Consider the following 13,734-nt stretch of genomic DNA (forward strand, 5'->3'; position numbering starts at 1 on the left):
TTGCTTGCAAACATGTTACATTATTACACTAATCTATTGGTCAAAAACACTACTGAATCAGTGATTGAGCAGTATAGTTAAAACTTGTTCAGGTAGCATTTGTAACCCAAAAATGTAATGTGTCAGGAACACGCCACTCTCAGACGCTGGGGCGGGGCAACCAGGGGTTACACTCAGTCACCTTTCACACAGGTTAGACTAACATCAGGCACCCATCAAACACACGACCGCCTCAAATAACTATTCGCTGCCACCATCTATCATTAACAGGCGATAGGAACCTAATACTACACGGTAGTTAGGGTTAGTTTCCAAACACACTCTCCTGCTAGCAGTCAACTAGTTAATTAGAATTTACACAGAACTTGCCCCCCTACTCAATACACAGCCAAACAGTTAATATATTCACATGTAAACAAGGTACGTGAGTCTTAGAGCCAAAGGACAGAACTTATTGAATTTTATATTTAATATTACAAAGGTAAACAGTGCATTTAAAAAGATGTTACAAAAAGAGACATATACATACAAACAGTAAATAAAATAAAAGGAAATAAAACACAAAGAGACCCTACGTACTTTACAGAGTTATCTTTTGTGTCCTCCTGAGGTAAGAGTTTGGAAATCTGAGCCCACCCCCCAACAGATTGGGACCTCAAGAATGAGCTAATGAGTATCTGGGTCTGTGGCCCTTTTATTACCAGCTGGGACCCGTCCTCATTACCGTATGCATGAGGAGGGAGTGTCCAGGAACTTGTCCCTTGGGACCCCCTATAGAGAGCTTGCAATTCTCAGGCCAGTTGCTGTCATATAATATTAGCACTTGCCAGTACCCAATATTATGAAAATATGGGCTTGCTTTAACCCATATGTGGGTGATCAGAATGATACCAAACATGAGGGGTGTCTCATGTCTCAGTCCCCCAGAAACTATCCCTCGTAACTGGTGGGTATAGGCAGTCCCTGTTTGGTATCATTGGGAAGCATGGGACCTCCTCATAACCAATATATGATTTATGAGGATGTGAACCTTAAAGCATAGGAGATATGGATCCCTTTCTATAATCCATATTTTCTCATAGCTGTTCCCTCCTGCTGTTCTTAGGTCCACAATGGCCTTTCTTTGATCAACAGATCAAAGAAGCTAATGGCCCCAGTTCCTGCCCCAAATGGCCTGGCTCCGAATTGTCTGATAAGTTTGATGAACTTGTCACCTTCCACAGTCCCTTGTTGTGTATTGAATTAATTAAGGGTGTCTTGTGGACACAAAGCCAAATGCTGCCAAGTTTAACCCTTTACAATGCCAGGGCAATACTGCTGGCATGACATAATGGTATATGTATATAATGGGTAATAATGATTGTGAGTGAATGCCAGAAAGCAATGACGTATGAATAATGTGTTGCCAACATGGGTGCCACACATTTATAATAGTACTTAGCCTGTACCTTAAGAAATTACTTTTGCTGAAAAATAATGGTGAAACCGAATATGTGCTCTTGATAAATTGGTGTCATTTCAAAGATTTTACATGTGGTGAAAAGACACATAGGTTCCTCATTGCAAAGTTACTACACCAAAATTTGTCACTTTTGGAGCCCTAGGAAATTGGGCATATATTGGCTAACACAAGAACCCTGGTCCACAATATAATAACAGGTACATTTTTATATAATACCTCACAGGATAGTTTTTAATATATATTATGGTGACTTTAATCACCCTTGTCCAACAGTGTTACTAAAAACAGCTCAGAGGAGGAAATGTAACATTCCCTCAGCTTTTTAGAGCAGTCTTAAATATCTTATTTCTGCTGAGATTGCATTCATCAGGTAGGAGCAAATTACTTTCGAGCTTAAGTGTCGAGCAATATTTTCAGGGAATTTTTAACCCAGTAGCTGTAGTCTCTATGACCAAAACTAATGGCATATTACTTTGTTTTGTGTTGTCTGGTAGCTAGCAGCGACGACATGACTCTGACCAGTCCAAGTATGGATAATTCCAGTGCTGAACTTCTACCAGGGGCAGATTCCCCAGTCAACAAAAGAGCAACAGAGAATCTACTTGCAAGTCTTTCCCAACATGAGAGGGAAGCAATTCTCAGTATACCAGCAGCTCAGAATCAAGAGGACCTCAAAATGTTTGCAAGGTAATGAAACTGATTACAGAGCAACAGATTACTAGGGATGCATTAAATCTAATGTCTAATGATTGCATAATATTTACTAAATTGTATGGAAAGCTCTTTTAATTGAAATGTCTATCTTATTCATGTCTGGAGAATGTGTATTCCTTTGTATATTTTTACATTTTAATGTAACTTGGTGTACATGGTTTGATTTACATCAAAACCAAGCCTTAGCTGAGATAACGTAGATGTACATTTAGACCACATACATGCAGGGGTCTGCCTAACATCATTTCTGACACTGTTATTATTAAGCAATAGTGGAAATCTATTGTCTGTGTAACAAATGAGAAAAAACAGATTTATAGTGGAACATGAGTTTAAAAATATCATCTTACGTAGTAGTATTACTATTCTTCTTAGTTTTTATTTATAACTGTCAAATGTTTACAGGCTCATATAAAATAAATTGAAAAATGCAATTTCAGTTGCCCTTTAAGGACAGGGCCACCCAGGTGACCAGGAGGACCAGTGATTCCTACTAAGAGGCAATAAACACAATAGCACACAACTATGAAAGAGGAAACATTGACCACTTTACTTGTACTTTCCTCAGCAGGGCTTATCTGTTATTGCTCTTAAAAACTGCCCAGCATTTTAAAAAATTTGTAGAGATGGCAATGGGATGTTCATTGTACCTGACTACCAAAAAAATAAAAAAAAAACAATAAAAGAATGTTAGCACCAACTCAAAAGCGGCCAGTGATGCATTGTAAGAATTGCATTATTTTTTTTTTACTTTAAATGAGACATAAACTCCAAAATAAATTAACATAAATTTGCAGTCTGAGCACTATTTATGAGCTTTTTATGCGCTTTGCCAGCAACCCAGGGGTTAAATATTAGACAGCATCTCCAGTGAGACAATACAAAATACGTGTTTGCATTTCATAGCTGATATCTGCCGCATGTGCCTGCAATCTGGACTGGCACAGGTGCTTGCAAGGAAGAAGGCTGATGCCAGCGTAGGGGCTGATTCTTGGTCTGCATTTTTCCTCTTGCCAAGATTAGCCCCTTGTGGCATCAGCTTTATGGTTTCCTTGTAGTTCCACCCCTCCGTTGTAAAGTGATAGATTATGGGACCTGAAGTCCGTCTGCTTTCCAGAGAGAATATGTGCAGCCATCCCAAAATTTTTCATCCCACTGCATTACACTCTCAGCATAAGGGATCTTGGGTAATAGCTCATGGTGTCCTTTAATCTGTGGGGGGAAAAAATATATATATGTGGGAAGAACCATGAAGGAGTACTCCCTAAACTAATATAGTGACTTGCCTGGGTGCTGGTAAATATGTTAAATAGAAAAGCATAGTACCTCACTCCATGGGAATACTTGTGAAAAATCTAAATTTATTGAAAAAAACAGATTTTTTACAAGTATTCCCACTGATTGTGGTACTATTCTTTTCTATATACAGGTATAGGACCCGTTATCCAGAATGCTCAAGACCAAGGGTATTCTGGATAAGGGGTCTTTCCATAATTTGAATCTCCATACCTTAAGTCTACTAAAAAATCAATAAAACATTAAGCACTGTTTTGCATCCAATAGGGATTATTTCTATCTTAGTTGAGATCAATTACAAGGTACTGTTTTATTACTACAGAGAACAAGGAAATCAGTTTTAAAATTCTGAATTATTTGATTAAAATTGAATCTATGGGAGACGGGCTTTCCGTAATTCGGAGGGTTTCCGGATAAGGGGTCCGATACCCATATAAAAGGGTTATATATTCTCTTTTAGTCACACAACAACACACTATTTCTGCTTTGTCAGCACCCACATGTGTGTATGAATATGCTTGTGTAAAACACAGTCTGTATGTGGGATGGGAAACATGGATCATTATGGATCATTTCTAAGTTGTATTTTCCTGCACATAAAAGATACATTTTTCCATGTATAAAATATATGTGATGTTTTACATTTTTAGATATTTAGAGCCCTATATGTTGTTACAGAATTACACACAAATTCAGGCAAATCTAAAGTACGTTTAGGTTGTCCAGAAAAAAACCCAACATAGTTTTTAAAATAGTTAAAAAAAAACTATTTGCCATTTAATACAGATGAAGTGTGAACAACACCTGGTACCGGGTTAAGCCTTTGAAACAGCACTGCAGAAACATTTGATTTTTAACATAAAAAAGAAAAATTCTATCCTAGTAAACTAGAAAACTAAAAATGATTTGCTTCATTGTTTTAATTTCCCCAAACATTCAATCTAGTACATTATGCAGAACAGCAGGATGATGTGAGGATGATATCATACCCACATGCTTTATTGCACCTGTCCCACCAGACGTGGCCATCTTTAGCACAGACCCTGGGAACTACATTTCAGCTTGCAACTGGGATGCCATATAGTCACTTTACAGTAACACTGGTTAGTTATAGCAGTTTTTTAACCCTAGGGCATATATTATTTGCTAACGGTAGTACCTGGAACAGTTTCTATGTAAGAAGTGAAAAAAAAAAAAAATCTTCCAAGTTTCCAGAAATTCTAACCATATAATGTTAGCTGTACAATGCCTTTTGTGACCATCTGTTATAACTTACGGCTATGGAAAATCCCATGTGCTAAAGCTCTGATCAAGTTATTTTTTGAACAAGTTTATCCCCTAAGGACATATTCTGGCACATCATTTGACTTAAGACCAAACTAAACAGCACTTATCTCAAAACAGTGCTTCCACCCCAACAGTTATAAAAATACGATCCCTACGGCTGTTAATACAGTATCTCCTCATTTGCAAAAAACTAATATTTTCAAAAGGACCAGTTCAACTTCTCTTTTTTTCTCATTCCTTTAGAATTTATGTGAATGTGCCTAGGTTTTAGCAGAAAGAAATGTACTTAAAGAAACATGTTATTTACATTTTATCCTTCCTTTACCTATAAGAATATTAAAAGTCACCAAGGGGTTCCATGAGCATATAAAGGCACAAGGCCTGGTGCTTTTATACAGGTCATTGGACTCATTTTTCATAATACACATGATACAAGTTTAATACAAGTTTCATTGAGTCATGGCAGAAATTATAAGTGATGACATCGCTAAGCACCATTTATAATAATATCATTTACAGCAGTGCTTGACATTGTTCACATTTGAACAGTCCAGTTTAAAGGAAAAGTAACACTTCTACCCTGCTCCAATAATTGCCCTATCCTGCACCTCATTTATTATTTTGAATGCTTTATTAGAAAATACCTGCTAAAACTTGGCTTCGGCATTTGAAATAAGGCGATACGGGGATGCAGAAGCAGAATCACTAGGCGACGATCGATTGATCGATCCTAGCTTGACTCCTTCCAATACAGAAGGAAGGCTAGGATCGATCAATCGATTGTCGCATAGTGGATTTAGTAGTATGTGCTATTGAGTTCTCCTAAATAGAAAATTGCCATTTTAAGAATTAAGGATAGGATTCACAGTGCACACAAACAAGCCAAGGCACATATACATGCTAGGCCCCATCAGCCAATGAATGGACAGAGTTCTGTCTTTTGCTTCCACACTTCTTCCTGTTACAGTTAGAGCTGCATTATTTCTGGTCATTTGATCTCTGAGGGAGCACACAGCCCATAACTAAATGGTGGCTCAAGGTAAAGGATGTAAAAGGAAACAAAGGGGAGCACTCACCAGGATAGCAGCCCATGTACCATTCCCCCGTGCTACCATGCCTCCTAGCGCCCCCGATCCAGGCAAATTCAATTAGGATAAAAAGTGGAAGCGGAGCACTAAATCATCTCTCAATAAAAGCACTTTTTTTATTTTCATCTTTAAAATCATGACAGAGAGCACAGCTTAACGTTTCATGGCTACATGCCACTTCCTCAGAAGCTAAAGGATGTAAAAGGGCAATATTTACTGATATATATATATATTTCAGTTTGGCAAGATTCTTTAATAGGTCACTTAACATAATATAAACTATCTTTTGGTTAAGTATTCATTCTGGGGGTATAGTTTTCCTTTAAAATCTCCTGTGATTACATGGGTGTGGTTTGATGTGGGTGCAGTTTAAAAAACTGGCTTCCACTATCAGCCCTCCACCATGTAGGCCAGAAAAATTCCCACCCTCGGTACCACAGAAGTTGGACAACGTTGATTTACAGGATATTCATTCATTCATTCTTGTAGATAGACACAGACATAGCATTTCCTCTCCCCATGATGCCCGGACATGGTTTGAACCTCAAAACATTGTCGAATACTGAATGTTATTAGGCCTGTGTAACACATAGCATTTCTTCACAGGAGGAGAAATGCCCATTACCCCCTGAAGTGCTGCTGGCTTGTAGAACATTTTTCTCTTAAAGTGAAGTGCTTTTTAAATAGCTTGATAGGATTGAGGTCTAGCAATTATACTGACCAGTCCTCTTTGGCTTCCTGTTTCTTTCTTAAATAGGTATTGCATAGCTAAGAAGTCTGCTTCAAACTGCTGCACAATTACATATGTATTAATAAGGAACTGACCACAGGGGATCACATGATGACATTTGTTGTTGATTTCAAACTATATAGATATATATAGCTTATCATGTTCCCAGACTACTGGAAACTGGAGTGACTATTGGAAACTTAAATCTGGCACTTTGCCAATCTGATGTTCCATGTTCATTCTGTTCCAAATATGTGGTAATAAAACTGCAAATAATTCTTAGCATAACTAATCCATTGGAACTGTATATTTGAGGAATGGGGGCATATAGGGGTAAATCTTTAGTGTGACAGAGGCCAAGCTTGTATTAAACTTATTTTTTCAAAGTAAAATGTACTTGTATAGAAGAATGCTTTTCGTGTTTAAACAGCTTGTATTTAGCAATTGCTGTTTTTAATGCAGAACTTTAATGTATTTGCTTTTGTGGCCATTTGGACATAACAACAAAGTTAAAACTGCATGTTTCTTTTACTGCAGGCTTCTGCATTATTTCCGGGGACGACACCATCTGGAAGAGATCATGTACAACGAAAACATGCGACGGTCTCAGCTTTTGATGTTGTTTGATAAATTCCGAAGTGTGCTTGTAGTTACGAACCATGAGGATCCAGTTATATCTGTCTTTCAGTCTGTGTTTCCTTAACAACTAAATCCTCTCTGTCAAAGAATGTCACAGTTTTACTGGTGTAGTAAATGGTTTTTGTTTTATTTATTAACTCCAAGTGTATTTCTTTATACAGACACACACACACATGTTGTACATTTGCTACTCCCCCACACCAAGCACATTGCTAACATCCTGCTATGGTACACTTTTAGGGTCCTGCCACATGGGGCAGATTTCCAGCCTGTGAATAAATGTACGCCCTGAATCTGCCTCTACGCTCCACAGGCCCGGATTTGTGGAGAGGCCACAAAGGCCCGGGCCTAGGGCGGCCGAAGTTTAGGGGCGGCATGCCGCCCCGCCGCAAGAAAATTTTTAAATTTGGCTCCCATACGGAGCAGTCGGGACCTCTCCCCACTGCTCCGTATGGGAGTTTAAAGGAGCTTTCGCGCATGCGCACTGGGTAGAAAGCGCGTTTGCGCATGCGCACTGGGGGCACGTTCGCGCATGCGCACGGGGGGGGACACCCACAGGGGCGGGCCTCGGGGCGCCTCAGAGAGAAATCCGGCCCTGACGCTCCAAAAAGATTATAGATGTGCCTGCACCCAGGCAGTGCCCTAAATACAGGTAACGAAGTGTTATGTCTCATAAAGCTATACAACAACCATGGAAAGGAAATATTTTCTCTGGTACATTGCACAACATATTTTGAGCTTAACATATACCATTAACTGCAGATTTAAGAATGTATAGTCCATTTCAAAATGCATTTTTCTTGCTCTCCATGCTTATGAGACTTATAATCTTTGGTTCGTAGAGATGGAATCACATCTCTTTCTTTAGGCCTACCAAGCCAAAGTTCCTATTAAACATTCACCTAAAACCAACATAGATATGAACATGTTGAGATCTTTAAAACATAGTAACATAGTAGTAAGTTAGATTGAAAAAAAGACATACGTTTATCAAGTTCAAATATAATGCCTATATATAACCTGCCTAACTTCTAGTTGATCCAGAGGAAGGCAAAAAAAACCCCCATCTGAAGGCTCTCTAATTTTCCGCAGAGGGGAAAAAATTCCTAGATGGCAATCGGACCAGTCCCTGGATCAACTTGTACTAAGAGCTATCTCCTATAACCCTGTATTCCCTCACTTGCTAAGAATCCATCCAGCCCCTTCATAAAGCTATATAATGTATCAGCCAGTACGACTGATTCGGGGAGGGAATTCCACAACTTCACAGCTCTCACAGTAAAAAATCCTTTCCGAATATTGAAACGGAACCTCCTTTCTTCTAAACGGAGTGGGTGTCCTTGTGTTAATTGGAAGGACCTACTGGTAAATAAAGCATAACAGAGGTTATTATATGATCCCCTTTATATTTATACACAATGTGAACAAACCTAACTTGGCCAGTCTTTCTTCATAACCAAGACCCATAAACAAGTGCCACTCCTGTATTTAATAAAGAGCACCCTTGATCTTTGGACAGCATCCTGGCTGCTGGTGTACCAATCATTGTCAGCCTTGAGTCAAATGCCCCCCCCATCAGTTATATATTTATATGCGTTGTTTTCTTTTTTTTAATTTTACTTTTTTCTTTTAACGAGTGACGTACATCCAGAAGTGTTGAATCTATGGTGCTACTGTGTGAGCATTGTGTCTAACCTCTAGTCAACAAAAATGAATACGACTCTGCAGCATCAAGTTGCTTTATGACGTAACACATACCACTATATGTGTGAAAGGCACTAAGTTTGTCCAGGAGCAATAACCCATTACAACCTATGCAGATGTTTTCCTTTATACAGGTGACTAGTAAATGTTACCTGCTGATTGCTTGCTACAGGTTTTTAGAACAGCAGCACCTGTTATTAAAAATAATTCTAAATTGTTTTCTATTGTGTTTGTCAAGCAAAATAAACTTCACTTACACTATATAAATTATTTTAATCTTATTTTTTCAGCCTTGGAATTCACAATTGCAGTAAGCAGGCAGGCGCCATTTTGTGGCACTGTTATCAAAGCAGGCATTGCATCCTGCCAAAATCTTGTTTCTGTGCCAGTATGGGGGGACCTGATGCCCATGTCCATGCACTGGTTACAAAATTACATGGTGAGAAGGGAGGGGGAATGTGAGGAGTGCAGCAACAGCTAAGAAGTTCTGAATTGAAAGTGAAAGTAACTCTCTTCCCCACCTCTATGCCTAAGGCATAGAGGCGGGGCAGGCAATATACGATTGACAGCTGGGATTTTTAAATGCCTTTATAATGGGTATGAATGTGGTAATAAAAAAATGATTTTGGGTTTCTTGTTTAATTTGAAATGGGCTTTTATTATACAGCTTTTTATGTCTGGGTGACAGGTCCATTTTAAGGGGTCCATTCACAAAACCGCAAATTTTGTGGTTAAAAATCACGATTGGAAAAAATTTGGATTAACCACGATAATTTTGGGTGTGCGAGAATGTCATGAAAATTCTTTTCTCTGTCCTACAAAAATATTGTGGTTGCGATCCGAAAGTCACAAAATTTTCGTATCTGAGCAATGGCAAACGGCACGAAAACCTTTCTGGCTTTGAAACTTCAATGCATGATTTTGGAAGCCTTCCATAGGACTCAGTGGCACTCTACAGATCCAACCTGGCCAAAAGATCATGATACCAAAGCTTGAATGAATTCAGAAATGTTCATAGTCATTGCAATAAATACGACTTTTTCGTGGAAGTTAACGAAAACCATGAAATATGGCCCCAGAATGCGACTGGAAGCAGCGTCCCGCCTTGAACGCTTCACAAATGGCTCCCAGCAATCCGCAGACCAGGCCTCCCCTCCCCACTCACCGCAACAACAGCCAAGCACAGACGTGCAGCCTGAACCCTCGCTCACTGAGATTATGGGAGCGGTACTGGAAAACCGCACCACCACTACCGGCCAATTTGAAGGCCTAGAAATGGACATATCGCTTATACGCCAAGACATTCAGGCTATGCGCGAAAGAACCACGCTGGAAGACCAACGGTCAGTGCAAACACAATTGAAATATGCACTAGAAAAAAATGAGGAGCTTGAGAACAGACACAGGTGCAATAATGTAAGGATAGTAGGTCTCCCAGAACAGGCAGAGGGGAACCAGCCAATACAGTTTATTGAAACCTGGATCAGAGACACACTGGTGGCTGAAAACTTCTCGCCAGTGTTTATCGCAGAACGAGTCCCTGCAAGGCCTCCCCCCTGGGGGCCCCCACCCGCCCATTTCTCCTAAGGAATCTCAACTATCGGGACAGAAACACCATCCTCCAAAAAGCCTGCGAAAAAGGCCCGATACAGCACAATGACGCATAGGTCTCTCTCTACCCTGACTTCTCTCCTACCCTGCAAAAGCAAAAAGTCAGCTTCCAAGGAGTTAAATGTCGGCTGAGAGAAGCAAACAATACAGTATGCTCTACCCTGCTCGCCTAAGAATTCAGGACAACAACACTACACAATTCTTAACTGACCCAGCAAAAGTAGACAAGTAGCTGGAACAAAAAGGGCCAAGCAACCGCCACCCTCCAAGGAGCCCAAGGCACCAGTAACCCTACTATACAAAGTGCTTTTGAGTTACAACCAGCAAACCCCAAGCCATGGACGAAGCAGCCTACAGCCAACCTCCTCTCGAACCGCGAGGACCCTGGATTGCCATCTGCCAACCAGCACAATGGATATAAACCAGCAGCCATCGCCCACTAAAGGGAAAGGCTGTCCCACCCGCACACCTACCCGCCAAAAGTTCGGGGACGGCGTCTACATGCTGGGTTGTACAGCCAAGACATTAAAACGTAATATCACCACACTGATATCTCACAAACAATACTAAGTGGTACGCCACCACAAACCGTTTAGTGTTTCAGTTATGGGTACAAGACCCACCCAGGTTTGGGGGGTGGGAATGGGAGTTATGGGGAAGTTGTTTTTATGTATTATTACATTTTTTGTTATTGCTATACATGCTATACTATGTCTAGTGCGTTACTTGGGGCAGGACGCGGCTGAGGCCAACCATCCCTGGCACCGTACAAAACCCATGGCTACCTATAGTATTATGTCCTGGAATATTCAGGGCTTAAACTCCAAATACAAAAGCAGCCTCATGTGGATATACCTTAAGAGGTACTCCCCATCTATCCTACTCCTCCAGGAGACACATCTGGTGGGACAAAAAACTTTGGCTGGACCTACCACACCTCATTCTCCACCCACTGCAGAGGGGTCTCAGTCCAGAAAAACCTCCCCTTCGAACTAACTCAAATAATATCTCAAATAACTCAAATAATATCTGACCACTATGGCAGATACATATTAATAGCTTGCCTACTGGCCAACAAACCGCTCATGGTAGCCAATGTGTATATGCCACCCCCCTTTACTGCCACTCTACTGCAACATATAGGGAAAAACTGGCCGATCTGCCTCCTGCCCCTCTGTGTATCATGGGTGACATGAACCAGGTCATGGACTTGGCCAAGGATAGACTACACTCCACCACTGAAGGGCCCACCAACCTCACACACTGGGCAAACTCCCTAGGCCTGTCCGACATCTGGTGCTGGAAACATCCTATAGACAAGATATACTCATGCCATTCCCTACCACACAAAACAAAAACCTTCTCTAGAAATGATGTTGCCCTAGCCACCTCAGACATACTCCCACTAGTAGAACAAATTTCCTATATACCCCAGCATCTATCAGACCACTCCCCTCTCCTTCTGTGGCTCCAATGGCTGCTTACCCCTACAGACAGACTCTGGCGCCTAAGCCCTCTTTGGCTTAAACACCCCGACATAGCGGACTCCAACAGGAAAGCATATGTAGAATACTGGGAACACAACACAGGATCCGCACCTAAAGGTATAGTCTGGGATGCTCTAAAAGCAGTCACAAGGGGCCTCCTCACTACATCAATCTCCCAGGTTAAGAAAGAGGCCAAACAACTAATTACCAAAGCAGAGGAACGCCTCACAGAGACCCAACACAATCACTTCAACAACCCATCAACAGACACGTACGAAGAAGGGAGGAGAGCAGAGGCAGCCCTTGCTAGAGAATCCACCACATTAGCCAAAAAAGCCCTGTTATATATTAGACAAAGGGGACAAAAACGGCAAAATACTAGCAATACTAGCTAAGCAACAGGCCTCCACAGCTGTACCACGCATCCAAATTGAAAGTGGTCAGATAGTCCACGACCCTCACTTGATAGCAGAGACGTTTGCCTCCTACTATCAAAACCTGTATAGCTCCATCGTCGCCTACATATCCCCACAACTATGCCACTTCTTAGACTCTATACACATACCTAAACTAAGTCCCTCTGAGAGAGCCTGGTTAAATGCACCTATCACACCGAAGAGATCACAGGGGCGATACAATCCTTCCCTCTAACAAAACACCTTGGCTAGATGGACTTCCCCCAGACTGGTACAAAACCATAAATGACCTGGTGACACCCCACCTACTAAACACGTTCCAGGCCGCCTGGGACTCCCACTCCCTGCCACCATCATTCGCTGAAGCACTCATAGTTGTAATCCCCAAAACTGGCCTAGATCCCACCCTTTGCAGCTCATACCGCCCGATATCACTAATCAACACAGATGCCAAAATACTAGCAACGGTGCTAGCCACTAGGCTCACCCGGACTGTACAAGACTTAATCCACCCAGATCAATTAGGTTTTATGCCAGGCAGGGCGACAGATTTCAACCTCCGTCGATTATTTACCAACCTCCAAATTACACATAGCAACAGTGGATCCAGAGCAGTGGCCTCTCTCGACTCAGAAAAGGCCTTTGGCTCGGTGGAGTGGGATTACCTGTGGGAGCTCCTGCGGAGATTTGGCTTAGGGGCTCGCTTCATTCAATGGCTAAAGCTGCTTTACAAAAACCCTATAGCTAGGGTCAGGGTAAACAACACCATCTCTCCACCCTTTCCTGTACACAGAGGAACCAGACAAGGGTGTCCCCTCTCCCCAATTCTCTTTGCCCTGGCTATTGAGCCCTTGGCTATTACAATACGTAATAACCCCGATATCAAAGGACTCAGATATGCCAATATCACGGGAAAAGTGTTGCTCTTCGCGGACGACATCTTGATATACCTAGCTGACCCAGCAAACTCGTTGTCCACTCTACTAGAGGTCATTCAGAACTTTGGCAAGTATTCGGGACTAAATATCAACTGGGAAAAGTCCCAACTTTATCACATCGACCCCCCCCCCAGAAACACAGGTCGCCCCAAATACACCCCTAAAGGAGGTCACATGATTTAAATACCTGAGGGTACAGATACATGCAGACCCCCAGCTCAATCTAGATCCTCTCATGAACTCCCTCTCTCTGGCACTCAAAAACTGTGAGAAACTACCACTCTCACTGTGGGGCCAAGTGAATATCATTAAAATGATATACCTACCAAAATTTCTCTACATCCTCCGCAATTCCCCCTTCA

The 13,734-nt window shown here is 41.4% G+C and overlaps 1 protein-coding gene across 7 annotated transcripts in view; it reads left to right on the plus strand.

Annotated features, from left to right (window-relative positions):
• The window catches only part of nprl3 (NPR3-like, GATOR1 complex subunit), a 60,873-nt gene extending 53,520 nt beyond the window's left edge, over window positions 1-7,353 (plus strand). For 6 of the 7 annotated variants that reach the window (XM_012969959.3, XM_012969958.3, XM_012969957.3 and 3 more), the window contains 2 exons: window positions 1,957-2,149; window positions 7,115-7,353. In XM_012969959.3, the coding sequence (XP_012825413.1) occupies window positions 1,957-2,149; window positions 7,115-7,280 (359 nt within the window). In that variant the 3' untranslated portion in view covers window positions 7,281-7,353. 7 annotated transcript variants of the gene reach the window in all.
• Window positions 7,354-13,734: the final 6,381 nt, after the last annotated feature.

The sequence above is a fragment of the Xenopus tropicalis genome, chromosome 9 (assembly GCF_000004195.4).
Source record: "Xenopus tropicalis strain Nigerian chromosome 9, UCB_Xtro_10.0, whole genome shotgun sequence".
In the NCBI taxonomy this organism is placed as follows: domain Eukaryota; kingdom Metazoa; phylum Chordata; class Amphibia; order Anura; family Pipidae; genus Xenopus; species Xenopus tropicalis.